Here is a 26,135-nt window from a genome sequence, read left to right on the forward strand (position 1 = left end):
TAGCACTTTGCTGCCTTTCAAAAGCAGTACAAAATACAAACTATGATACAAAAGATCTCTGAAGATGCCAGGTGCTTTTAGAAAAACACACACATACACAATACACAATAAAGAGAAACATTATTTTTTAAAAATGCAGCTAAAAATATGGCAGCTTTTCATGTCCCAGTGAGAAAAGCATCTGTCCAAAGGTAGGGAGGAAGGAGAAGAGTAAGAATTGTTTCACATTACAGTTATTTCATTCCAAAATCTCTAATGACTAAGGGAAAAGGGCACGAGTGGGGGTGCATGGCGGGGGGTGGGGGGAAAAGGGGAGAGGAGAGGGAGGAGAAGAATCTCCTGGACCAGCCATTCAGCTCATGCCAGCAGTCCTATCACATTGATCAACATGCTTCCTGACGTTCTTTTTCAAATAAGATCGTCCATGAGGGATCAGATCCTGGCTCTGCCCACAGCTAGAGCCATCCTCATCTGTGAGAGTCCTACTATAAAACTCCCCTAGATGCCAATCCAAGAATTTTGCCTGGGGCTCATCCAGCTTCACACTCCCATGATCAGGTTCAATTTGAGCCAAGGCAGTTTAAAGTCATTACTTAATTAGTTAAAAAGACATAATCCTTCCCATTACAGTTCTTTTGCTTCTTTTCTATCACTTATCTTTGTTCCATTTTTTAGGGTGTTTTGTGTGTGTGTGATTTATTTTGCCTTCTTTGTTAAACAAAGTTGGAAACTAGAGTGTCACAAGTAATAATAATCATTTAAAAAAGGGCACCATATACAGTAGAAAGAGTGTACAAGTGGAGTGAGAGCCAAGCTACTGGCACCTGAGTAGAATTACAAAACCTCTGATGCTGTACTGCTTGACGTCATGTTTAGAGTTGAGTCTCCGATCGTCTGAGTCTTGAATGAGAGGATGTAAGGCCTTCTAGAAGGTGTGCACATTTTTTCACCATTCTTTTTATGTCCCATTTTTCAATTCCCATTCCTAGCAAAATAAACAGGAAGAGTGAAATAAACAAAAACACATGGCCAGAGATCATCATTCCAAGTACTAGGAGTACTGATTTAATTCAGTTCCTATCTATTAAGTGGCTGCTATTTGCAAGACCCTGTGCAAGCCATAGCTTAAATTATTTTAATGTTTTATTGCTGCATTTTAAAAATTTTAATATTTTATTTTTTTCCAATAACCTGCAAAAACAGCTTTGAACTTTCATTTTTTGTTTTTACAATTTTGAGTTCCAAATTCTCTCCCACTCTTTTTTCCCTCCCAAATCACTTAGAAGGCAAGCAATTTGATAATGGTTATACATTTGCAGTCATGCAAAACATATTTCCACATTAGTCATGTTATGAAAGAAAACAAAGAAAAAAATTAAGAGAAATAAAGCAAAATAAAGGTATGCTTCGATCTATTTTCAGATTCCATCAGTTCTTTCTCTGGAAGTGGCTAACATTTTTCATCATAGGTCCTTCAGAAATATCTTAGTAGATCAATGTATTGCTGAGAATAGCTAAGTCATTCATAGTTGATCATCAGCAATGTTGCTGTTACTGTGTATAACGTTTTCCCGGTTCAGCTCGCTTCATTTTGCATCAGTTCATGCAAGTCTTTCCAGGTTTTTCTGAAACCACCCTGCTCACTGTTTCTTACATTACAATAGTATTCCCTCACAATCATATGCCACAACTTGTTCAGCCATTCCCTATGGGAGCATATTTAAGAACACCAATCTCACTTCCTACTACCCTACCCCCTAATGCAATCTTCCCTTTTAAATTATCACTTCTTTCCTGTAAAGAGGAAGGTATCGTTCGTCACCAGTCCTGTGGAGTGGAAATTAGTCACAATATTAATCACAATTCTGATGCAATGTCATAAAATTCAACTATTCAATTAATACTTAGAAAGTGCCTATATACATGACCCTATGTTAATTCAATTATATCCACTGACATTCATCTACTGTCTTTGAGACTATGTACTAAGCTCCGGGGATACACAGGAATTCCCAGAATATAGAAGTTTAATATTCTAATATGGGAATGGAAGATATAACAGAGACAGTCATTCTGTCTACCAACATTTGTTAAGCACTATGTGTCAGACACTGGCACTGAGCTCTGGAGATACAAAGGAAGGTAAAACAAAAGAAAATGAAAAACCAGTCTCTGTCCTTAAGAAGCCCACATCCAATGGGGGAGACAACAGGCAAACACTATATATAAACCTAATACATCCAGGATAAAATGGGGGAATAATCTCTGAGAGATAGCATTAGGATTAAGGAGATCTGGGAAAGGTTTCCTGAAGAAGATGCAATTTTAACTGAGATTTGAAGGAAGCTAGGGAAGCCAAGAGGCAGAAATGAGGAGGGAGAGAGCTCCAGATGTGGTGGAGAGCTAGTGAAAAAGCTCAGAAATGTAGTTTTGTATGTGAGGAGCAGCAAGAAGGCCACAGAACACGTGGAGGGGAGTAAAGTGTGAGAGGACTGCCTTCGCAAAGGCAAAATGCGGTAGAAACAAAACAGATAGGTATGCAAAGTCCTCTGGGAAATCATGACAAGGGACAGAGATCACTTACTTTTTTTTCCTCTTAATTATTTTATTATTTAATATTTTAGTTTTCAACATTGATTTCCACAAGCTTTTGAGTTACAAATTTTCTCCCCATTTCTACCCTCCCCCTGCCCCACTCCAAGATGGCATATATTCTGATTCCCCCATTCCCCAGTCAGCCTTCCCTTCTGTCACCCCACTCCCCCCCATCCCCTTTCCCCTTACTTTCTGGTAGGGCAGGATAGATTTCTATGCCCCATTCCCTATATATCTTATTTCTCAATTGCATGCAAAAACAACTCTTTTTTGAGCATCCGCTTTTAAAACTTTCAGTTCCAAATTCTCTCCCCTCTTCCCTTCTCACCCACCCTCCCCAAGAAGGCAAGCAATTCAACATAGACCACTCATGTATCATTATGTAAAACACTTCCACAATACTCATCTTGTGAAAGGCTAACTATATTTCCCTCTATCCTATCCTGTCCCCCTTTATTCAGTTTTCTACCTTGACCCTGTCGCTTTTCAAAAGTGTTTGCTTTTGATTATTTCCTCCCCCTATCTGCCCTCCCTTCTACCACCCTCCCTTTTTATCCCTTTCCCCCTACTTTCCTGTGGGGTAAGATACCCGACTGAGTGTGTACGTTATTCCTTCCTCAAGTCAAATCCAATGAGAGCAAGATTCACTCATCCCCCCTCACCTGCCCCCTCTTCCCTTCCAACAGAACTGCTTTTTCTTGCCACTTTTATGTGAGATAATTTACCCCATTCTCTCTCTCCCTTTTTCCCTCTCTCAATATATTCCTCTCTCATCCCTTAATTTGATTTTATTTTTTTATATATCACCCTTCATATTCAAACTCACCCCTCCAACTACCCTAATACTGAGAAAGGTCTCATGAATTACACACACCATCTTTCCATGTAGGAATGTAAAACAGTTCAACTTTAGTAAGTCCCTTATGCATTCTCTTTCTTGTTTACATTTTCATGTTTCTCTTGATTCTTGTGTTGAAAGTCAAACTTCCTATTCAGCTCTGGCCTTTTCACCGAGAAAGCTTGAAAGTCCTCTTTTTTACTGAAAGCCCATATTTTGCCTTGGAACAGTATACTCAGTTTTGCTGGGTAGGTGATTCTTGGTTTTAATCCTAGCTCCTTTGACCTCTAGCCCTTCGATCCCTTAATGTAGAAGCTGCTAGATCTTGTATTATCTTGATTGTGTTTCCACAATACTCAAATTTTTCTCTCTGGCTACTTGCCTTATTTTCTCCTTGACCTGGGAACTCTGGAATTTGGCGACAATATTCCTAGGAGTTTTCTTTTTGGGATCTTTTTCAGGAGGTGATTGGTGGATTCTTTCAATTTCTATTTTACCCTCTGGCTCTAAAATATCAGGGAAGTTTTCCTTGATAATTTCTTGAAAGATTATGTCTAGGTTCTTTTTTTGATCATGGCTTTCAGGTAGTCCAATAATTTTTAAATTATCTCTCCTGGATCTATTCTCCAGGTCAATGGTTTTTCCAATGAGATATTTCACATTATCTTCCATTTTTTCATTCCTTTGGTTCTGTTTTATAATATCTTGATTTCTCATAAAGTTACTAGCTTCCACTTGCCCCAATCTAATTTTTAAGGTGGTGTTTTCTTCAGTAGTCTTTTGGACCTCCTTTTCTGTTTGGCTAATTCTGCCTTTTAAGGCATTTTCCTCCTCATTGGCTTTTTGGAGCTCTTTTGCCATTTGGGTTAGTCTATTTTTTAAGGTATTATTTTCTTCAGAATTTTTTGGGTCTCCTTTAGCAAGTCATTGACTTGTTTTTCATCGTTTTCTCACATCACTCTCATTTCTCTTCCCAACTTTTCCTCTACTTCTCTTACATGCTTGTCCAAATCCTTTTTGAGCTCTTCTATGGCCTCAGACTAATTCATATTTTTGTTGGAGGCTTCTGATGTAGGCTCTTTGATTTTGTTGACTTTTTTTGGCTGTATGTTTTGATCTTTGTCACCAAAGAAAGATTCTAGAATCTGAGCCTGAGTCTGAGTCTGAGTCCATTTTCACTGCCTGTTCATGTTCCCAGCCAACTACTTGAGCTGAGCTTTTTGTCAGGGTATGACTGCTTGGAGAGTAGAGAGTGCTTTGTCCCAAGCTTTAGGGGCTGTGCTGATGTTTTCAGAGGTACTTCTATTCCACTGTCACCACAATCTCTGCCACAGCAGCATTCCTCCTCCCCCAAGAATCACCAACCAGGATTGCGACCCAGATCCAAGCAGGGCAAAGCAAGCCCTGCACTCCCGCTCTGGTCTGCTGCTTGATTCCTCCCACTGTGTGAGCTAGAGACTCCGGCAGCAGCTGACGCTGGAGCTCCACCACTGCACCACCTACGCCACCCCCAGGGCTGGAGCCAGACTGCTTTCTAACCCCATCTAGCAGTTTTCCCACTAACCTGCTCCGTGGTCTTTGGCGTTTGTGGGTTGAGAAGTCTGGTAACTGCCACAGCTCAATGACTTATGGCCCTAAGACCTGCTCCGGTAGACACCCAGTCTGTTCTGTCCTGGAGCAGCCCATGCTGGGCTGCGCTCTGCTCCCAGCACTGTGCGATAGACCCTTCCCAGTGACCATCCAGGCCGTCCTGGGCTGGAGACCTACTTCCCACTGCTATTTTGTGGGTTCTGCAGATCTAGAATTTGTTCAGAGCCATTTTTTCACAGGTGTTTGGAGGAATTTGGGGGAGACCTTAAGCAAGTCCCTGCTTTCCAGCCACCATATTGGCTCCGCCCCCAACAGAGATCACTTATAATCGGGGAGATGAGGCAAGACTTCATGAAGGATTGATGGCATCTCAGCAGAATATTATATATGACCTTGGTTAAGAATCAGCTTGAGAGGACCATAGCATTCAGAGATGGAAGGTAACTGGAAAGATAATTTAGTCTAGTCCAGCCCCTTTGTTCTACTGAGAAAGAAAACAGGCCCAAAGAGATTAAGAGATTTGTCTTTGATCGCATAACTAGAAAGTAGCAAAGCCAAAATGCAAACACAGGTACTCTGATCCCAAATCAAGTACTCTTTTCACTCTACCCTGATTGGTTTCTGTTGGGTCTGTCACTGATGACAGAGAACATTACTCACCTTCTTTCCTAGGACCTAGGTCAGCATATCTAGTACTATATAAACCAGAAGGCAAAAACTGAAAGAGATTAGAGCCCCCTGCCCTCCCCCCGTAAAAGTAAACCCCCCCCACACACACACACACACACAACCTCCCCTCCTAACTTAACCACCGCAAAACATAAGCATGAGAATTTTGGACCATTTAATGCCACAGACATCCTTATCTAAGGTCCTTTCTATGACCCAGATTCTTATCAGCTACTACTGGTAGTGCGCTACTATTATTATGTGGTGGAAAGAGCATTGGACTTGGTGTCAAAGGACCTGATTCAGCTTTTCCACTTAATGGGTGGGCATGTCCTTGAAATGGGGAAGGGAATGATGGTGGTGGTAGGGAGATTAATGTTCTCTAAAGACACAGATTTAAATTGTATGATTTTGCCTCCTGGCCTCAGTTTCCCCATCTACAGAACGGGGTGATTGGATTAGGTCCCCTCCAGTTCTGACACTGTGATTCTGCGACAGCTCTGTACAGTTATCAATATATGTTACGTATACATTATATGTATGTATATATATAATATACGTCATATATAATATACATATGTATGTGTGTATGTATATGTTTGTGTGTATAAATTACATTTTATATGCATTTGATCATCACAACAATCCTGTGAGGTAGATAGAGCAAGTATTAGTAGCCCCATTTTACATAAGAAAAAAACTGAGGCCCAAAGAGAATTAGTGACTTGCCCAAGGCCACAAAGGCACAAAATGGCAGAGCCAAAACTAACCCAGATCTTCCCATTCTAAATCCAGGGTGCCTTCCATGATACCACAAAGCCTAATCATTATTCCAGGGCTTCAGTCTCTTATAACTATAAGAGTCTATATTCCTGTGATTCCTAAACAAAGCCTTTTCTCTGCAGGTTTCAGTGGGAATTTTATATGGGTGAGAGACATTTCTTAGTCATGAAATGGGACTCTGGACAAGTTATTTCTCCTCTCTGAACTGCAAAATGGCAATGTTGGATTAGATGACTTCATCTAAGTTTTCTTCCAGTTCTGGCATGCTAAGTCCTCATCCAATTCTTTCAACATAGACTCTATTTCATAGAGTATGATTTAAAATTCATTTATTTGATAGACATTTATTGAGCATATGTTATGTTAAAGACACTGTGAAGAGTATGGGTGCTACAAATATGGGAAGCAAGAGTCCCTCTTCCCAAGGAGCTTACAGCCTATCACAGGGCTATGACATGTGCGCAATTAAGAATGTGGCAGCCTCATAGGTCTAGAGTGATTGTGATCAAGGAAATGGAAACCTTTGAAAGTGTTTTGTTTTACTGGCAATGGAGGTCAGTCTTTCATGAATGGTAGTCATGACAGTGATGCCCGCCTCAGTTTCTGTAATTATCTCTGAGTCAGAAACAGCCTTAAAAAGAACCCAATCCAAAAGGAATGCCATGAAAGTATTTCTCATTTGCTATCAATAACACACATTGTGTCATAGCATAGTCTAATTCTAAATATTTAACCCAGAGAAATGCCACAATCCACTGGAAGGATATATGCCTTGGTAAATGCTAGAGGAGTCACAAATCAGACCAGGTGTGGGTTTCAGGGCAGGGAGTTAAAAGTAAGAGCATCAGTCCTGGTTTCCTCAATGTCTAACAATATACCCAATCTAGAGGGGAGAGCTGCAGGGCACTATGAATACCAGATGTTCCAGAAATTGTTTATATCTAAAATGATCAGGGAACTTTCCAAGGAAATACATTAGAATCTAGGAATTCTGCCAATGGTTAACACCCATATTTCTATCCAATAACAACTCTATTGTTCAGGAAAATACATAGATTTGGCCAATTCAGAATGGGCCCCAATGGCTATCATGTGAATTACGTTTGTTCTACAGTGAAAATAATGACATCGATTAGAGAGTTTAATAGGGTTAGTGATGTGAAAACTCCAAGGCTGGCATTCATTAGAACAAATTAAATTAATCTGATTTCACCACTAATGTAATCATATGTATCATGGTTTACATGGGCAAGTATGTTTTCAATGACTATCATCCTGTACTATTTGTTTTGACATTAGCTGGAAATGGTTAAACTGGGAGGCTTTTTTTATTCTCTTCTTTTCCTTTCTTTCTTTCCAAATTTTTTTCTGTCTTTTGAGAAAGCTGTTAACATAATTAGTGGCCATCCCTGTAAGAATTCTACCATTTCCTGGGCCTGTGATCCCTCCCTGCTACGGTAAAGGCTAAAGTTGGTGGATCGCTTGAGCTCAGGAGTTTTGAGCTACAGTATGTTAAGCTGTGTGTGGTTATCCACACTAAGTCCGGTACCAATATGGTAGTAAGCCTCCAAGAATGGGACACCGGCAGGCTGCCTAAAGAGGGGCAGAGCTGCCCACATTATAAATGGAGTAGTTCAAAACTGTCATGCTAATCAGTGTTGGAGTTGGGCCTATAAGTGGCTACTGTACTTTTAACCTAGACAGGTTATGGACATTCAATCTCCTGTCTCTGTCTCTCTCTCTGTTTTTGTTTCTGTGTCGGTGTGTTTGTCTCTCTTTCACACACACATGCGTGCGCGCGCGCACACACACACACACACACACACACAAAATTGAATGGGTTACCTTCACATAACCCCATGAATGTTTTTACCCATAGTCACAAAGTAAAAGAGATGGGGGGGGAGGGACTGCTGGGGTAGAGAAGGCATGGATAGTACCCTTGCATTTACTTTGCTTCTCTTTTCTAGGTATTTTCCTCACTCTCCCATAGAAAACCAAAGGACTCTTTAAGGCAGAAAGTCTTATACATGAAAACACATTTTTTTCCCCTAAGAAATGGTACTATATTAATGAAGAAGCACAGAGATTTATCTACCTATTCAACTCAGAGTGGAAGGGCCCTTTAAGGTCTCTGGGGTGATACACACGAAGTGAATGATAGATTCAGTGTTAGAATATTGTCCCTTCCTCACACTGTTCACTTAAACTTTTTGAGAATCAGTTTTCCCATTTACGAAATGGGGATGATAATCATAGGATCACAGATCTAGAAGTGAAGGGAAACTCAGAGGCCATAGAGCCCAACCTTTCATTTTTTAGAGGAGGAATCTAAAGGTTGCAGAAGTTAAGTGATCTGCCCCAAATCATCCAGGTAGAGATGTCAGAGGGGGGATGTGAATTCAGACCCTATATCCCAAGAACCAGTGCTTTCTCTAATGTCCCACACAGTACCTCCCTCCTTGTCTCCTCTCCTCCTCTTGCCTCACTGGGCCCTGTGAACAGGAAAGCATTTTTGAAAACAAGGATATACTCTAAAAATGCAACATATCATTCACCTAGGCCAAATATATTATTCATTTATTAGAATGCACACGAAAATACTTTAAACCAGAGGTGTCTTGCTTGGTCTGCAACAAGTATGACCAGAACCAAATTAAAACGTAATTGGGAAATGTTTAACAAAATAAACAAAAATACAATACAATGTAGATAATGTTAATTTGTGGTTTTCTAAGTCAATATGCTGCCCACAGAGATCCATTTCTATTTGAGTTTAACATGACTGGTCTAAAAAAAATGCACTAAGCTATCTACAAATGCAAGGTCTAGTTAGATGATGTTAGAACAAGCAAGTAAGATTGTTTAGGGAGATCTGGTAGAGTTAAAAGGGAAGATGATCTAAAATGGCCCCCAAAGACCACATCAGAATAGGATAGGGATAAAGGAGAAGGCACCACAACTACATCATAGAATCTTTTTGCTGAAAAAGACTTCATTAAGTCCGACCTGTAGCTGAATAAGTATCCCATGGAAAGTAGTCTGGCCGAAATTAGGTTTAGAACGATGGCTAATACCATCTAGGTTCCAAATGGATATATGGCTTAGATATAAAAGGTCACACAAACAAATTAGAGGCGGAAGGAAGAAATTACTTTTCCTATCCATAGATTACAGAGAATTTCATGACCAAATAAAGATCAGAAAAGACCACAGAAAATATACTGTATAATTTTGATTACATAAAATTTTTTTTACATTTTTGTACAAACAAAACATGCATCTAAGATTCAAAAGGAATTGGGAAGTGTTTCAAATTTTTAAGAATGAGAGTAATTTTCCCATTGACAAATGCTCAAAAGGATATGAAAGTAGTCCTCAAAAAAGAAATCTGAGCATTCAATAGGCATATGAAAAATTGCTCCAAATAATTAATAATTAGAGAAATGCAAATTAAAGCAACTACAAAGTTTCATCTCATATCATCACATTGGCAGAGTTGACAAAAAAGGAAAATGACAAAGGTTGGAGGGCTTGGTCCTTTATTGTACTGTTGGTGGAGCTGTTTATTAGACTTTCATTCTGGAAAGCAATTTGGAATTATTCCCAAAACATCACTAAGCTGTTGATACCCTTTGACCTAGATATGACTCTACTAAGTCTATATCCCAAAGAGAGCAGCAGAAGAAGAGAAGTACCTATGTATAGAAAAAAAATTTATAGCAGCACTTTTTATAGAGACAAAGAACTGAAAATTAACAGAGTGCCCATCAATTTGGGGATGGCTGAACAAATTATGGCATGTGAATATATTGAACTCCATTTCAGAGAAGCCTAGGAAGACTTGGCTGAACTGATTCAGGATAAAGTGAGAAGAAAATCAGAACAAGTCATATGATAAAAAACACATAGTAAAGACAAACAAATTTGAAAGATGTAAAAACTCTGATAAATAAAACGACTAACCATGATTCCAGAGGACCTGTGATGAAACATGCCACAAACCTCCTGATAGAGAGATGATAAACTCAAGGTGCAGAATGAGACAACATTTTTGCACAAGACCAATGTGGGAATTTCTTTTGCTTGACTATGTACATTTCCTGCAAGGAAATTTTTTTTTGATATGGAGAAGGTGGAAGTAAGAAGAAGAGAAAATAATTGCTTCTTAATTGAAAAAAATGAAGACATAAATGGTAGATTTTACAGAATCTCACCAAGTATAGTAATAATGTTCTCGAGTTTTAGAAACTGTGACCAGAGAGAGGAAGTGATCAATATGTCCAAAGCCACGGAGCTAGCTGGAAAAAGAGCTAAGCCTAGAACCCAAGTTTCTCATTCATCCTCCCACTGTGCCATTTTGGATCATTATTTTCATATTACCAGCTTCACAGACATAAAAAGTAACATATTTCATATACAGTCTAGGCCCATATCATTCTTTGAACGCAAAGTCTCTGACTATCCTGTCTCAACTGAAGGTTTAGAGGTAACTCAAGGACAGGGACTGAGGCCAAACCCTCATGTCTTCTCACAGGTTCTTTGGGGACCTGGAAGGCTCTATTTTTGCCATTCCTGATGGTTCTGATAAAGCCAGAGGTCTCTCACCTTTGCCTTCCTAAGGACATGACCCCGGCAAGGAGAGTTGCCAGATGTCGGTGGGTGTCGTTTCAGAACCGCCGCGCTGTTCACGGGCATTGAACATTCAGTGTCGCTGGTGTCACAACTTGAGATGGGAGAGTTTTCCAGAGTTCGGTGCCTAAAAATTGGAGACTGACAGCACAAGATAATGAAAATCCCACATGAGGCATGGTTTCCTGACGGTCTCTATTTTTCCAGGAGCAAGTTTTATTTTAAAGTAGAAAATGGCTCTTGGGAGGCAGCGTGATTCAATGGAAAGAGAACTGGGTTTGGAGTCAGAAGAACTGAGTTTGAAACCCAGCTTCACTTACTATCTGTATGACCTTGGGCAAGTTACCTGCTCTCTTGGCCTCAATCTCCTCACAGTAAAAATGAGACAGCTGGACTAAATGTTCTCTAAAGACATTCACAGCTCAAAATTATATGGCACTATGAAAAAAAATAAAAATAACAATGCTATATCATTGCTCTAATTCTTTCTACTTTCATATATACTTTTCTCCTTCATTGTCTAGAAAACCAACTTGCGTGAGAGACTAAGGACAACGATGCTTAGCAACAATTTTGGAGAATTAAGTCATAGAGCATAAAAACTTGAGTTATAGGAGACCTTAGGGAACAGTTAATTCAACACCCTTACTTTACAGATAGGTAAACAGAAATCCAAAGGGTGACTTGCCCAAGGTGAATCAGACAACAATCAGTAGATCCAGGATTGAAATTCCTGGTTACTATCAATCCAGGCATCTTTCGACTGCATCACATTCGTATATGTCTCATGGAATTCGGTCATCTTGGATGGTCTTGCATCTACTAAGAATGGTGTTAAAATCTGATATCTGTCTGTTCATCTGTCTACCCACAATTAATAGAAATGTCCATCTATACTCACAGGTAATTTATGATTGTTGAACTCAAAAGTGAGCCATTCAAAAAATATCCTTATAGGCTGTGGCCATTATGATTATCTATTACCAATCATCTCTACCCTATCCAACACTAGTAACTAATTAATCCCTCTGTAGGAAGTAGCCATGATATTAACTTTTCCCACATGTGATCTCCTAAGAATCAAAGGTTCAAACTCTACAAAAATTTCTTCTCATTATTATTCCTAAGAGAATCTTTAATTTATTTAAATGTGGACCTGGGACTCTAAAACACTTTTTGGCAGAACATTATTCTAATCATCATTAAACCAAGTGGCTCAAAGTTCCCCAAGAACTCATTAATATCATGGATGTGCGTATTTTCATTTACCACCCAAAGTTTCTTCAAATCATGGTTACAGTTGCATCCAGGTGGTGGAAGAGTCGTCCCCCAAACCCTCTCCTCCCTCTACGCATTTCATAGCCAAAGATGTCAGCTGAGAAAGTCAACAAGTTGATGCTAAAGCACAAGGTCCAGAGCTAGAAGAGAGATTAAAGATCATTTAGACCAACCTCTCTTTGTACAAATGAGGAAACTGAGGCCCAGAGGGTTGAAGTGACTTGGAAATGATTAGATAAAAAGCAAGACAGCTGGGATTCATAACCAGATCTCCTAAATCCAAATCCCTCACTTTTATCCATGACACCATGCTAATGATTACATTATGTAATCACCATGCATATGATTACAAGGTTAAAAAAAGGTAAGAGAAAGAAAGCACCAATAGATGGTATGTGAGTCTCCAATGCTTTAGAACTGCTCTGTTCTGGCCACAGTGACCACATCGGGGTTCAGCTAGTTCTACATCAATTTTATTTGCAGCTGTTCTCCAGAAGCCACCTTGTCCACAGGGAATGATTCAGGCAAAAGCCAGAGCAATGACAGAAACCAACAGCCAAAGAAAAAAAGAATAAGAAATCCAAAAGGAAGAGGAATGAATGAAATACGAGCAAGTGAGAGGAAAACTGGCCAACATATCTCAACACCATCCTTCAAAATGACAACCTGGCTTTCATTTCCTCTGCTAGAGGAAGAAAAAAGGATAGAGGAGAAACTCAGGAAGATTAAGAGGCAGCTATCTTTAAATGACCCATATGGAAATCCAACATGGAAGGCCACTAGAAGATGCTCCTGGTCCCATGTAGGCTACGATGGAGAAGAGTGAGTTGATTCTTTTAGTTTTCATTAATTACTCTTGACATTTTCTCTTATTAACTCAGGTTTATTTAAAGTCTAATTCTAGGGCTAGTCTCATAAGAGGTTAAAAATCAAACAACTATCAATGCATGAAACAAGATCAATGCAAGAAATAAAAAATCAAGGCTCAGCATACGGTAATGGCCTGTCCTCCTTACCTACTCCTCCCCTTATTTCCCTCAGTCTGTCCAAAACCCTTCCCAAAGTGAAGTAAATTAATCCAGATGCAATTAAGAAAAGTGTCTTAAAGTCACCAAAGAGAAACAGGGTTAGTAAAAGGAGCACTGGTCTTGGTGACAAAATATTTGGCTTCCATTCTTGGCTCCATTGCCAGTTCTCTGACCCTAGATAACTCATTTTAAGCCTCTGAGACACAGTTTTACCATCTATGTGTCCTAGAATATGGTGAGCTTGATGTAGTGAAAAGATGACTGCACTAGAAGAAACAAGGAAAGGGTTCGGGTTCTCATCCTACCATTAAGTTAATGGAGTCGGATCTTAGACAAGGTCACTCCCACCCTCTATGCTCTAGTTTCCTCTTACATAAAATGATTTCTTCTTATGTAAAATTATTAGGAATAATAATATTTCTACTAACTCATTCAAAAGTTTGAAAGAGCTTTGCAAACCTTAAAATGAGATTTATTATTCAAATAGCAGAAGCAATAAGTATTATTTCATTGAGATAAAGAGTCGGTATGATAACAGTGGGTAGAGGGCTTTGGAGACAGAGGACCTGAGCTCAAATCCTGCCTCAGGCACTCAATACTTGTGTGACCTTGGGCAAGTTACACCACTTTTCTGAGCCTCAGTTTCCTCAAAATTAGGAGGTTGGATGACATGGCCTCTGAGGTCCCTTCCAGCTCTAAACCTATGATACTAGGATAATATATAATTGTCAGTATAATTAATATTAATAACAATAGTGATACAAATAATTGTCCATGACATGGCAGCTTTCTAACCATGACCTCAGCAGCTGTGGTCTGTAAAGGGCACGAGAGATTACCTGGGGACTTGAGGTTCCAGATTTGGGCTCAATTGCTAGGCCCAGGGTGATCCCCCCTGCCAAGGCTTTCTTGAGGCTTTCTTTGACCTCTGTGAGTTCCAATTCCAGATTGACACGCTCTGTCTCCTTCTGCTTACACTCCTCCTCCAGCTTCTTCAGCTTATCTTCTAGAATAACTTGGGTCTTCCTGCCTAGAACCCAAAGAAAACAATATTGGTTCAATATCAGGCAAAGGTTTCCAAAATCAAAAGGAAAATGGCTTCCTAAAACAGGTCCAAAGGGAGATTTAAAATAAAAAAGTTTCTCTGTTGAAGCCAATGACCAGGTATGTTTCATCTTTACACTTCTGAAGTTGTGGAGCAAAGTCCTCTTTTCTAGAATATGGTGAGTCTGGTGTAGTGAAAAGATCACTGGACTAGAAGAAAAAAAAAGGAAGGGGCTTGAGTTCTTACCCTGCCATCAACTTGGAGACTAATCTTAAACAGAGGCAGTTAGATGGCTCAGTGGTTAGAGTGCTGGCACCGGAGTCAGGAACACCTGAGTTCAGACACTTACTAGCTATGTGACCCTGGGTAAGTCACTTAACCCTGTATGCCTTACTTTCCTCATCTCTAAAATGAGCTGGAGAAGGAAAAGGCAAACCACTCCAGGGTCTTTGCCAAGAAAATTTGAAATGGGGTCGCAAAGAGTCAAACATGACTGACAAGACTGAACAGTAACAATAAATCTTAGACCAGGTCACTCTGTCTCTTTGTGCTCTAGGTTCCTCTTATGTAAAATGACTACAATCAATATGTAGCCCCCTTCCCACCTGCATAATTCTGGGACTTTAGTGATCCAACTATATTGGAGTGTAGTTTGCCAGAAGGAAATATGGATTCTTCTCAGTTCTCCACTTATGATCCCTAATTAGGTATTTAGGTGTGACGGGTGTTTTCCTTCATTTGCCCAGTTCCCCCTCAATGACTGTCTATTAATTATAGACATTCCAGTTCCTCTGCTTTTCTTCCTCTATCAGACCCTCCAGGAGTAATCTTACTTGCCTTAAGACATCAACAAACACTAACCAGCCCTTGTGTCAGACTTTCAGTAACTGCTCTCTCTTGTTCCACACCTATGAGGTAGGTGAAGCAAACAACATCCCCATTTTACAGAGAAGGATCCTGAAGTGGGAGCGTCTCCCCCACTTCTCCCCCATCATCCATCCCACGAGAGCCATTCCTCTGTCCTCAAATATCTCAGAGCACCTTGTTCAGATCTCTCTTTGCACTTAGCTCACTCTCTGTGCATCAGCTATTTGTATATGTCCTTCTCTCTCCTTAGATTATAAGTTACCTGAGAATGGGGTCATTAAAAATAAAAAAGAAGCATTGATTGGATTTCTACTATGTGCCAGACACTGATAAACCCTTAACAGTTATTATCTCATTTGATTCCCACAGCAAGTTTGGGAAGAAGATGTTATTATTGCCACCCCCACTTTACAGATGAGGAAACTGAGGGAAACAGAGTTAAGTGCCTTGCCTGGGGTCACGCAGCTAGGCAGTGTCTGAGGCCTGATTTGAGCTCAAGTCTCTCTGACTCCAGACTCAGCTCTCTATCCACTACTCAACCTAGCTGCCATATTGTTGCATCTTCAGCACCTAACTCAGTGTCTTCCACAAACCAAGCATAAAATAAATGTTTGTTGAATGAACCACTTGAGGCTTTCTACCATTCCTACCCTCACGTCTAACTAAAAAAAGCAGGGAAAAAATTCTATACCTTTCTTATTAAGCCTGGGACCTTGACTAATTTCTTTGATATTGTAATTGGTACCAGTATTGCCAGTCCAATAACAGCTAAACCAAGTCTGACGTTCAAGTACTCATCCTCAAATCCCCTCCCTCACCTTCATTATAAAACCTTCCCTGGCTGCTCAATTCTGTACTGATCTCTCCTTCCTCAGACGTCTTCTAATATTAAGTTTTTGTATCAATTATTTTGGTATCAAAGATGTTACGATGATATAAGCCATCTTCTGGGACAGGGAGGCAGGAGACAATAAACTTCACAGTTTGCGATGTCTAAATGTTGTTTCTACAAATACCTAAATATGAATCAATATCATTGTTCTTATAGATTAAACTAGTAGATAACAGATTGCTGCGCTGGTCTTTATCCTATGCTGAACAACCATGAAGCCTAAATCACTGAGTGGTCATCCACCATATTCACAAGAAGAGTGCCTTGTTGTGTTCAGATATTTTAAACTAAGAGAAAATGAAACACGGCAGAGGCGGGGGTGTCAGGAATTCTAACAGCATTCTAAGTCCAGGCAAACTGAATTTTTTCATACCAGCATTCACTTCAATGGCTGCTCTAAGATCTTTCCTCTCTTTTCGGAGCTGAGCCAGACGGTTACGCAGAGTTTCCTTCTTCCTTAACAAGTCCTCCTCTTTGGTCTGCAACCTCTTGGCATCTGCTTCTACACGGTTCTTCCCATATTTGTATTGGTCAGCATCTTAGGGAAAAAAATGAAAATGGTCACTTATACTTAATTCAGTAGATATCAAGGTAGTTTGAAACTTGCTTGGGCAGTCAATTTGAGGTCATGGACTTTTTCTTTTCTTTTTTTTATAGGCTCTACATAAGCCAAATATACATAAAAGGATGAATTTATACTGAGGTGTATTGGCAACCAAAAATGGGCTCCTTAGCACTTAGTCAACAAGTGCCCTTGACTAGTTTGGCTTTTTCCCCTGAACTGAATGCTGTTTGTATGTTGGACTGGAGTAAGCTTGTCAGCCCCTTCACCTTGCTTCCCTTGCTTAAGCAGATTGAAAGAACCTGTGCTTTCCCGGTCAACCCCTTCACCTTGCTTAAGCAGATTGAAAGAACCTGTGCTTTCCCCGGCGTACCTTACACCCCCGCAGAAGCTGGATGGTTAAAAGCAGCTCCCGTTGGAGCCAGAGGCTGCTACAGTCACAGCCACAGCCACAGCTGAAGCAGGAGCTCCCAGTAGCAGAGCTGACCTACGGGAGGAAGCTGAACAAAGACTTCAGGCCAGTGGGTAATCTTTTTACCATAGAGGGGGAAGCATGATTTTGCTTTACACAATCATACTTCTCTGTAGCCTCCTGGTTACTCTTTCAAGGCGTACTTATTGGGCCTGGAAGCTTTTGATCAATATATCAAAATGGGGTTGCTGGTTCATGGGTTGGTTACTGTGGAGCCTAAATATATGTTTTGATTCTTCTGCCTTCTACTTTGAGAGTTTCTTATATCCGGCGGTTCCGAACCTTTCAGACATGTTTATGATCCTCTTTGAGATTATAAACTCTGCCCTCCTAATACATTTGGTGACGAGGATGGGATCGCTAGGTATAAGATCTCTATTTAGAAGCAGAACAATTTCAGAGGCAGAGATGAATATCCCAGGATGGGAGGATCCATTTTATTCCTCCCTAGCAAAAGAATTGGCTAAAAAAGCTGGACCCTGTGAAAACTGGGAACCAAGGCTACGGAGAGGAGATCCTAGGGATTTGGAAAAGTGTTTACAAGAAATTGGGATTCAGTCAGGGGCATCACTATCTAGGCAAAGCTGGATAGTGTTATCAGCCTACCGGCTAGTATACGAAAGATTGAGATTAAGTGAAAGACATGGGGGCACTCCTACCCCACAGCAAGAAGGGGAATCTCAGATAGCAGGAGACCAAACTGACTCAAATGAGAACTTTTCTATTAATGTGGCTAAGAGCAACAGGAGACTAAAAAAGCCCAGAGTGCATTTCAACCCAGCCCAGAAAGAGCCTGACTGCCTGCTTCGTCCTAGCCATGGTGGCAGAGGAAGTGAGTGGGGGGAAAATGAGACAACGTTAGGGGCTGAGGCAAAAAACACTACTGGGGTTCAGGATGTCCCTCACACAGAGAACAGGAGATGGTTAAATGATCAGACAAGGGCTCGACCCATACAAAGGAGGAAGACAGAAACCCGAGGTGAAGATTCAGTCACAAGGGAAATTCAGGAAGATTTCTCACCGCAAGAGGTCACAGATATTTTGAGTCGATTCAGCCAAAGAATAGGAGAACCATTAATATCTTGGATGGTAAGACTCAGTGATCAAGGGGCCAGTGGAATATCAGTAGATAGGACAGACTGTATGAGATTCATAGGTATCAGCCATGATCCTCTAGTTCAACAAGCTTTTAGGGAACATCATCAGCAAGGAGATGGTGATAGCAGGACTACTCTGCTGGCATTAGCCGCTGTGGGATGCAATAAGAGATATGCTACTGATTCTATGTGGCCCACTGAGCACAGACCCTGGTATTCACTTAGAGATTGTATCATGAGACTAAAGGAGGAGGTGATGAAGACTGCCATTATGATAGGAACCGCAGACAAATATTACAATGATCCAATGGGACTGCCTCATAGGAATTTAATAATTAGGATAGCTCCCCCTGCTTATAAACAACTAATTTTGAATTTATTACTTGGAGAAGTAGGGAGCCGTCTTACAACAGTGATAAATAAGATTTTACAGTTACATGACTTAGGTGACTGGGGAAGGGATAGGTCTCCTCGAGAGAGAAGGGTGAATAACCAGCAAACTTGGCGCCAAAGGAGAGTAACAAGGAAAGAAATGTTTACTGCTCTATTGAGAGCAGGGGTAGGTTTTGAAATGATAGATGGAATTCCAACCAATGAATTATATAGAATGTATAGAGATAAAGGACTTGATAACAGAAGAGATAGGGAAATAAGAACTGCTCCTGCAAATACTACAGATGTTGAACCTTCAAACCCAAGTGAATCACATGAAAGGGAATACTAGGGAACAGGCCGAGCCCCAGTCCAAATTAAGGAAATACACAGGCTGGATTGCAGACCTCACATTAACTTGACCATATATTGGAAAAATGGGTCAAGTACTGTAACTGAGGCATTAATAGATACTGGGGCCGAGGCCACCCTTATTTATGGAAATCCAGACAAGTTCAGCCATGGAACTCCTATTACCATTACAGGACTAGGAGGGACTGAAATATCAGCCAGGCAAGTTAAATTAATGATGAAAATTGGACAGTTGCCCAAGAAAGAATATAGTGTGGTTATTGTGCCTATTCCCGAATACATCATTGGAATAGACATATTGAAGGGTATGACCTTAAATTTACCCGAAGGGAAATACCAATTTGCTTTGAGGAAAATGGGCATTAATGCAGTCTTAGTGGGGAAAATCAAGATGGATCCAATCACTTTGCCCGAACCTTCCCAAGTAATTACTTTGAGGCAATATCGTGTGCCAGGTGGGCAAGATGAAATTGCCAACACTATAAGAGAATGTGTTGAGGCAGCAGTGTTAGTCCCTACAACTACTCAATGGAACAACCCTGTCTGGCCAGTCCGAAAGTCAGATGGGACATGGAGGATGACAGTAGATTATAGACAGCTGAACAAAGTGACTCCTCCCTTGTATGCTGCTGTTCCAGACACGGTTACTTTAATAGAGAGAATACAAAAACATGAAGGGACTTGGTATGCAGTTATTGATTTGGCCAATGCCTTCTTTACGATCCCAATAGACCCCAAGCAATGGAATCAGTTTGCTTTTACTTGGCAAGGCCGACAGTATACATTTACACGCCTGCCGCAAGGATATATTCATAGCCCAACTATTTGCCACAGGATTGTAGCTGAACATTTGGATGAATTAAAGTTACCTGGTGTACAGCTTACACATTACATAGATGACATCATGATACAGGGAAAGAATATAAAGGAGGTGGAGGAGAGTTTAGCATTATTAATTGACCATATGAAAAGCAAAGGATGGGAAATCAACCCCGCAAAGGTTCAAGGGCCAGCTCAAACTGTAAAATTCTTGGGGATACAGTGGAATAGAGGACTGCGAGAAATTCTCCCACAAGCTCGACAAAAAATCCAGGATTTTCCCACCCCTACCAATAAGAAAGAGGCCCAAAAGTTCATAGGGCTATTTGGTTATTGGAGACACCACATCCCACATTTGGGACAGATTTTAAAACCCTTGTATAAAGTCACTAGAAAGAAATATGAATTTGACTGGGGACTTGAACAAAGTAGAGCTTTTGAGGAAGCAAAGGCTGCTATACAATTAGCTCTAGACTTGTGGCCTATGCAAAATGGGCCAGTGGAGTTACAAGTGACTGTACAAGATGACTATGCAAATTGGAGTCTGTGGCAAAAACAACAAAGCCGAAGTGTACCTTTAGGCTTTTGGTCAAGGAAACTGCCCTCATCTGGAGTGCAATATACACCTTTTGAGAAGCAGCTGTTAGCTGCATATTGGGCTTTAGTAGAAACTGAGCAACTAACTCTGGGTCATGAAGTGGTATTAAGGCCTGGAATTCCAATTATGACTTGGGTAATGAGTACCCCAGCTTCTCACAGAATTGGACATGCACAAGAGGCAAGCATAATCAAATGGAAGTGGTATATTCAGAATAGGTCCAGAGCAGGCAAAAATGGAGTTTCTGCTCTACATGAATCTGTGGCGAACATTGATACTGAGAGCAATGAAAAGCCCCTTGAATCTAAGCAACAGATGGTACCATCCTTAGTGAAATGGAATAATGGATATGACGGACTAAATGAAGAACAGAAGAAACATGCTTGGTTTACTGATGGGACAGCAAAATATTTAGGACAGAAGAGACATTGGAAAGCAGTAGCCTATAACCCCTGTACAAGGAGAACTCTGGAAAGTTCTGGGATAGGTGGAAGTAGCCAATATGCTGAACTGATGGCAGTGCATCAGGCCATCAGAGCAGAGAAAGGAGGACAGTGTCATATATTTACTGACTCGTGGGCGGTAGCTAATGGATTAGCTACGTGGATGCCTATATGGAGGAATCAGAATTGGGAGATTCATGGCAAACAAGTTTGGGGTAAAGAGTTATGGGAAAATATATGGGACATGTCTTTGGTTACAGATCTGTCAGTTTTTCATGTTGATGCTCATGCAACCCTGACCACACCAGAACGTGAGTACAATGCATATGCGGATCGACTAGCAAAGATTGCTACTGAATGTATTGTCCCTACTCCGACTCCAACTGATGACCCAGCCTTAGCAAGATGGGTCCACCAGACTGCTGGCCATTTAGGGGTCCAGGCCACCCATCGATGGGCACAGGATCGAGGTATCAGTATTTCTCATGCGTTGTTAAAACAAATAACAGAGGAGTGTTGTATATGCCAATTAGAAAAAGAACGAACTCTTCCTAGGATAGTTACTGGAGAAATAGCAAGGGGAAAAGTCCAGCCCAAATTTGGCAGATAGATTATATTGGCCCACTACCCCAGGATAAAGGATGTAAATATGTATGTACGTGTGTTGACACCTATTCAGGTGTACTAGTGGCTTGTCCTTATAAAGACGCAACTCAGAAAAACACCTGTAAAACTCTAGATATTGTAAGTTTATATTATGGAACCCCAATGCAGGTGCAAAGTGACAATGGGTCACATTTCAAGGGCAAAGAAGTGAAGAGATATTGTGTGTTGAATAATATAGAATGGATATATCATATTCCATATTACCCACAAGCATCTGGGCTAATTGAAAGAATGAATGGATTGTTGAAAGAACAGCTGAGAAAATTAAGCTCTAATAATTCGTATCGACATTGGAAGGATAATTTGTCTATTGCCTTACGTAATTTGAATAATAGGCCCTTAGGGGGGAGTACACCTCTAGCCAGAATGATGACCCCAAATCTGCAGATCAGAGAACAGCAAACATGTGAGATCCAAAACATTGAATTTTGGACTGTGAGGGAAGATGTCCCACTACCAAGTCCAGGAACACCTGGTTCAGCAGGATATGATTTACATTGTATAGAGTATTTTAGGTTGAATAGGAAAGAGATAAACCCCTACTGGAGTATGTATGAGAATCCCCAAGAATCATTTTGGACGGATATTACCTAAACCAGGATTAGCGGCTCAAGGAATACATGTATTGGCTGGAGTGATAGATTCTAATTATCAAAAAAGAAATTGTTGTGACACTCCAGAATATGGGTAAAAAACCTGTACAATTTTGTAGAAATGATAGGATAGTTCAAGTGATTATTATCCCCTGTGAAAAAATACCCTTTGTGAAAACTGACCCTCCTCCCAAAATAACTACTAGAGGGGCAAAAGGGTCTTGCTCCATTGATAGAATAAAGTCAGGAGCTAAGGTATGGGTAAAACGGAAGCCAGATGATATTCCAAAGGCTGCAGAAGTTATAGCCCATGGGAAGGACAACACTGTAACAGTTGTCTATTCAGGGGAAAATAATTACCAAATCGTACCCCTGAACCATATATTTTACCGTGAATAGGTTATAATAATAGATTCACAGACTCCACAGGTATGGCTGATGCTGGTAAATGCCATAAGCCGAAAGGTGACCTTGTGTGATTAACGGATGAAAACTTGTACATTTGGGGAAAGGCTGGGAGGACAATCCTAGTCTCTATCTAGGATGGGATCCTCTTAGTTTAATTTTCCCATTGTGTTTCTTTGTACATCTCGGGAAAGGCTGAGAGGACAATCTTAGTCTCTACCTAGGGTGGGATCCTCTTGGCTTCCTCATTATGTTCCTTTTGAAAAGAAACATTTCCCACCTGAGTTTGGCTCTGATGTTGGATCTTTGGATCTTTGCATAACTGAAATCTCAACCAAACTTGAGATGATTTTATTTGAAGAATAATAGTCCATACTTGTCTACTCTTTTTGTCCTTTGTTTTGGCTAACGTTGTTGCTAGTTCTGTTTCCTTTAGGCTTAAGCACCCTGCACTTTCTGGTGACTGCCTAAGCACATAGCATTCTTGGAATTCCTGCCAGCTTGTTAAAGAACTGACCTCTGGAATGGGACTTTTTGGGGCAGGGCCATCTCTACATCCAATTTCAGCATGAAGAAGCTATGGAAAATGAGACCTTCACCCCTTACCCCAAGATTTTGAGCCCCAATCATTCAAGGGGGGGGTAGGAATGATGATAGTGTTCTATGTTTACTTATTTTGTGTTATCTTTGCTATGTTGTTTTATTATTATGATATTATTGATCCTATGTAATGGATACAAGGATTTAGGGGTGGACATTTGAATTATTAATAATTATTTTGGGGATGATTGATTGAAGAGATTATCTTGCTGGGACCTAGGGGGGGATCACATTTGAATCGTAAACCAATATTTAGGAATGTCACCAAATGATATGTTTTGCTTTATAATGAATGATATATTTTAGTTTCCTTTGTAATTGGATCACAATGTATGTTCTAGGATACATGGCTAATTAGATTATGTATCCTATAACAAGGGGTGGAGAAGTGTGTTGGCAACCAAAAATGGGCTCCTTAGCACTTAGTCAACAAGTGCCCTTGACTAGTTTGGCTTTTTCCCCTGAACTGAATGCTGTTTGTATGTTGGACTGGAGTAAGCTTGTCAGCCCCTTCACCTTGCTTCCCTTGCTTAAGCTGATGGAAAGAACCTGTGCTTTCCCGGTCAACCCCTTCACCTTGCTTAAGCAGATTGAAAGAACCTGTGCTTTCCCCGGCGTACCTTACACCCCCGCAGAAGCTGGATGGTTAAAAGCAGCTCCCGTTGGAGCCAGAGGCTGCTACAGTCACAGCCACAGCCACAGCTGAAGCAGGAGCTCCCAGTAGCAGAGCTGACCTACGGGAGGAAGCTGAACAAAGACTTCAGGCCAGTGGGTAATCTTTTTACCATAGAGGGGGAAGCATGATTTTGCTTTACACAATCATACTTCTCTGTAGCCTCCTGGTTACTCTTTCAAGGCGTACTTATTGGGCCTGGAAGCTTTTGATCAATATATCAAAATGGGGTTGCTGGTTCGTGGGTTGGTTACTGTGGAGCCTAAATATATGTTTTGATTCTTCTGCCTTCTACTTTGAGAGTTTCTTATATCCGGCGGTTCCGAACCTTTCAGACATGTTTATGATCCCCTTTGAGATTATAAACTCTGCCCTCCTAATACATGAGGGTGTCAGGTGACTGCCTCACATGCTCCCAAATTCCTTGAATCAAATCTAAACTAAGATTTGGAATAATCTCCACTGGAGAAAATGTCTCTCAGTTCTATATTCCTTACAATGTACGAAAGGCAGTTAGTTGTACATTTCGAACCAGACAGTGAGCATGCTGCTCTCTGGAAAGAGAGAGAAGCCCATGGGGTACAAGTCCAGAAGGCAGGATGGATTTGCATTCGGAAGATATGGATAAATCATAACTCTATGATGTCTAAGCTGTGTGACTTCGGTAAAGTTACTTTCCCTAAGTTTCCATTCCCTTAACTATAAAATAAGGGCCTTAGATTTCTGGAAAATCTAGAATTATGTAAGAAAAGGGACTAAAATGCTCATACCCCTGGACCCAGTAATCTCAGTACTAAGCATATACCCCAAGGAAGTCAAAGATGGAAATACCCATGGTGAAATAATTGAGGACCTAGGATTTGGGAGTTTAAAGATGTTAGGGAACTAAAAGGTCACACATTGACTCCAACCGTTACATCTTAACAGATGAAAAAAATAGATGACCAGATACATTATGCAACTCAGCATGGTGGGCTAAGCCAAGAGGTGGGCCAAAAGCTTCTGACTTCCAATCGCATGTTCTTTTCACTGAATTCTGTGGATTCCCCAAGCTCACTTAGGTGGTTTAGTAATGAAGTTGGGAAATAAACCCACATTTTTTGATTTTTAATCTTTCACTTTTAATACTGTAACATATGGCTTAATTAACAACCAATCAACAAGTTAGTGGGCTCAGTAGATAGAGTGCTGGGCCTGGAGGCAAGATGACTTGAGTTCAAATATGGACTAAGACCAGCTGTGTGATCTTGGGCAAGTCATTTAACCACTATTTGTCTAGGCAGCTAGGTGGCTCAGTAGATGGAGCTTTAGGCCTGAAATCAGGAACACCTGAGTCTGAATCAGGCCTCAGGAACTTACTAGCTGTGTGACCCTAGGCAAGATATTTAACTCTGTTTGCCTTAATCCATTGGAGAAGGAAATGGCAAACTGCTCCAGAATCTTTGCTAAGAAAACTCCATGGACAAGTATGGTCCATGGGGTCATGAAGAGTCAGGCATGATGAACGACTGAACAACAACAAAATGTGTGAGGCCAGTTGGTAGGAACTAGAGAATGAATAAATGAAATAATCTCTATAAGAGGCATGCTTTCTAACTGGAGAGATAATTAGATATATAAATTTTATAGCACAAAGTGAATAAAGAAAAATATATACAAAGTAGTTAAATATAAGGTAGTTGTTTTTAGAGGGAAGGCACTAGCCATTGGAAGGTTCATGAAAAGTTTCATGCAGAAGAGAACCTCAGGCAAGTCCTAAAGGAAGGCTAGGAGGCAGAGGGAAGGAAGGAGTGCATTCTACAGGGTGTTCCTAAAGTCTCAACACATAGGCAAAAATGCATATTTTCAAGAAATGAAATGAATGAAATTTTCAACAACATTTTATTTACCTGGAATATTAACAAATAACATCTTCAATATGATTTCCATCATTTGGGATGCAAAGGTTGATGCACTTTACAAGATTCACCTGAACTTGATGCAGTAACTGCACATTGCCCTCAATTTTAGCACACTCACTCTTTATGCGTTCAATCAAGTGTGTTGCATCTGTGATTTTCATTGAGTACACCTTCTCTGTTAGCATACCCCAGAAAAAGAAGTCGCTGAACAGCACAGAGTCTTCGGTGAAAAGGTTAATGGGATGTTAATGAGATTTCCTATGTGTCCAGACTTTAGGGACACCCTGTAGGTATAGGGGATGGGCAGTGTGATAGCAGTCAGATGAAAGATAGAGCATCACATGT

The 26,135-nt window shown here is 40.5% G+C and overlaps 1 protein-coding gene across 1 annotated transcript in view; it reads right to left on the reverse strand.

Annotated features, from left to right (window-relative positions):
- Positions 1-289: 289 nt before the first annotated feature.
- AFAP1 (actin filament associated protein 1) overlaps positions 290-26,135 on the reverse strand; it is a 246,477-nt gene continuing 220,631 nt past the window's right edge. The window contains exons 15-18 of the mRNA XM_036762238.1: positions 16,591-16,755; positions 14,253-14,443; positions 11,084-11,248; positions 290-985 (exon numbers count right to left, since the gene is read on the reverse strand). Of these exons, the coding sequence (XP_036618133.1) occupies positions 959-985; positions 11,084-11,248; positions 14,253-14,443; positions 16,591-16,755 (548 nt within the window). The 3' untranslated portion in view covers positions 290-958. The remainder of the gene's footprint in view (positions 986-11,083; positions 11,249-14,252; positions 14,444-16,590; positions 16,756-26,135) is intronic.

This window comes from Trichosurus vulpecula, chromosome 6, assembly GCF_011100635.1.
Source record: "Trichosurus vulpecula isolate mTriVul1 chromosome 6, mTriVul1.pri, whole genome shotgun sequence".
Lineage (NCBI taxonomy): Eukaryota > Metazoa > Chordata > Mammalia > Diprotodontia > Phalangeridae > Trichosurus > Trichosurus vulpecula.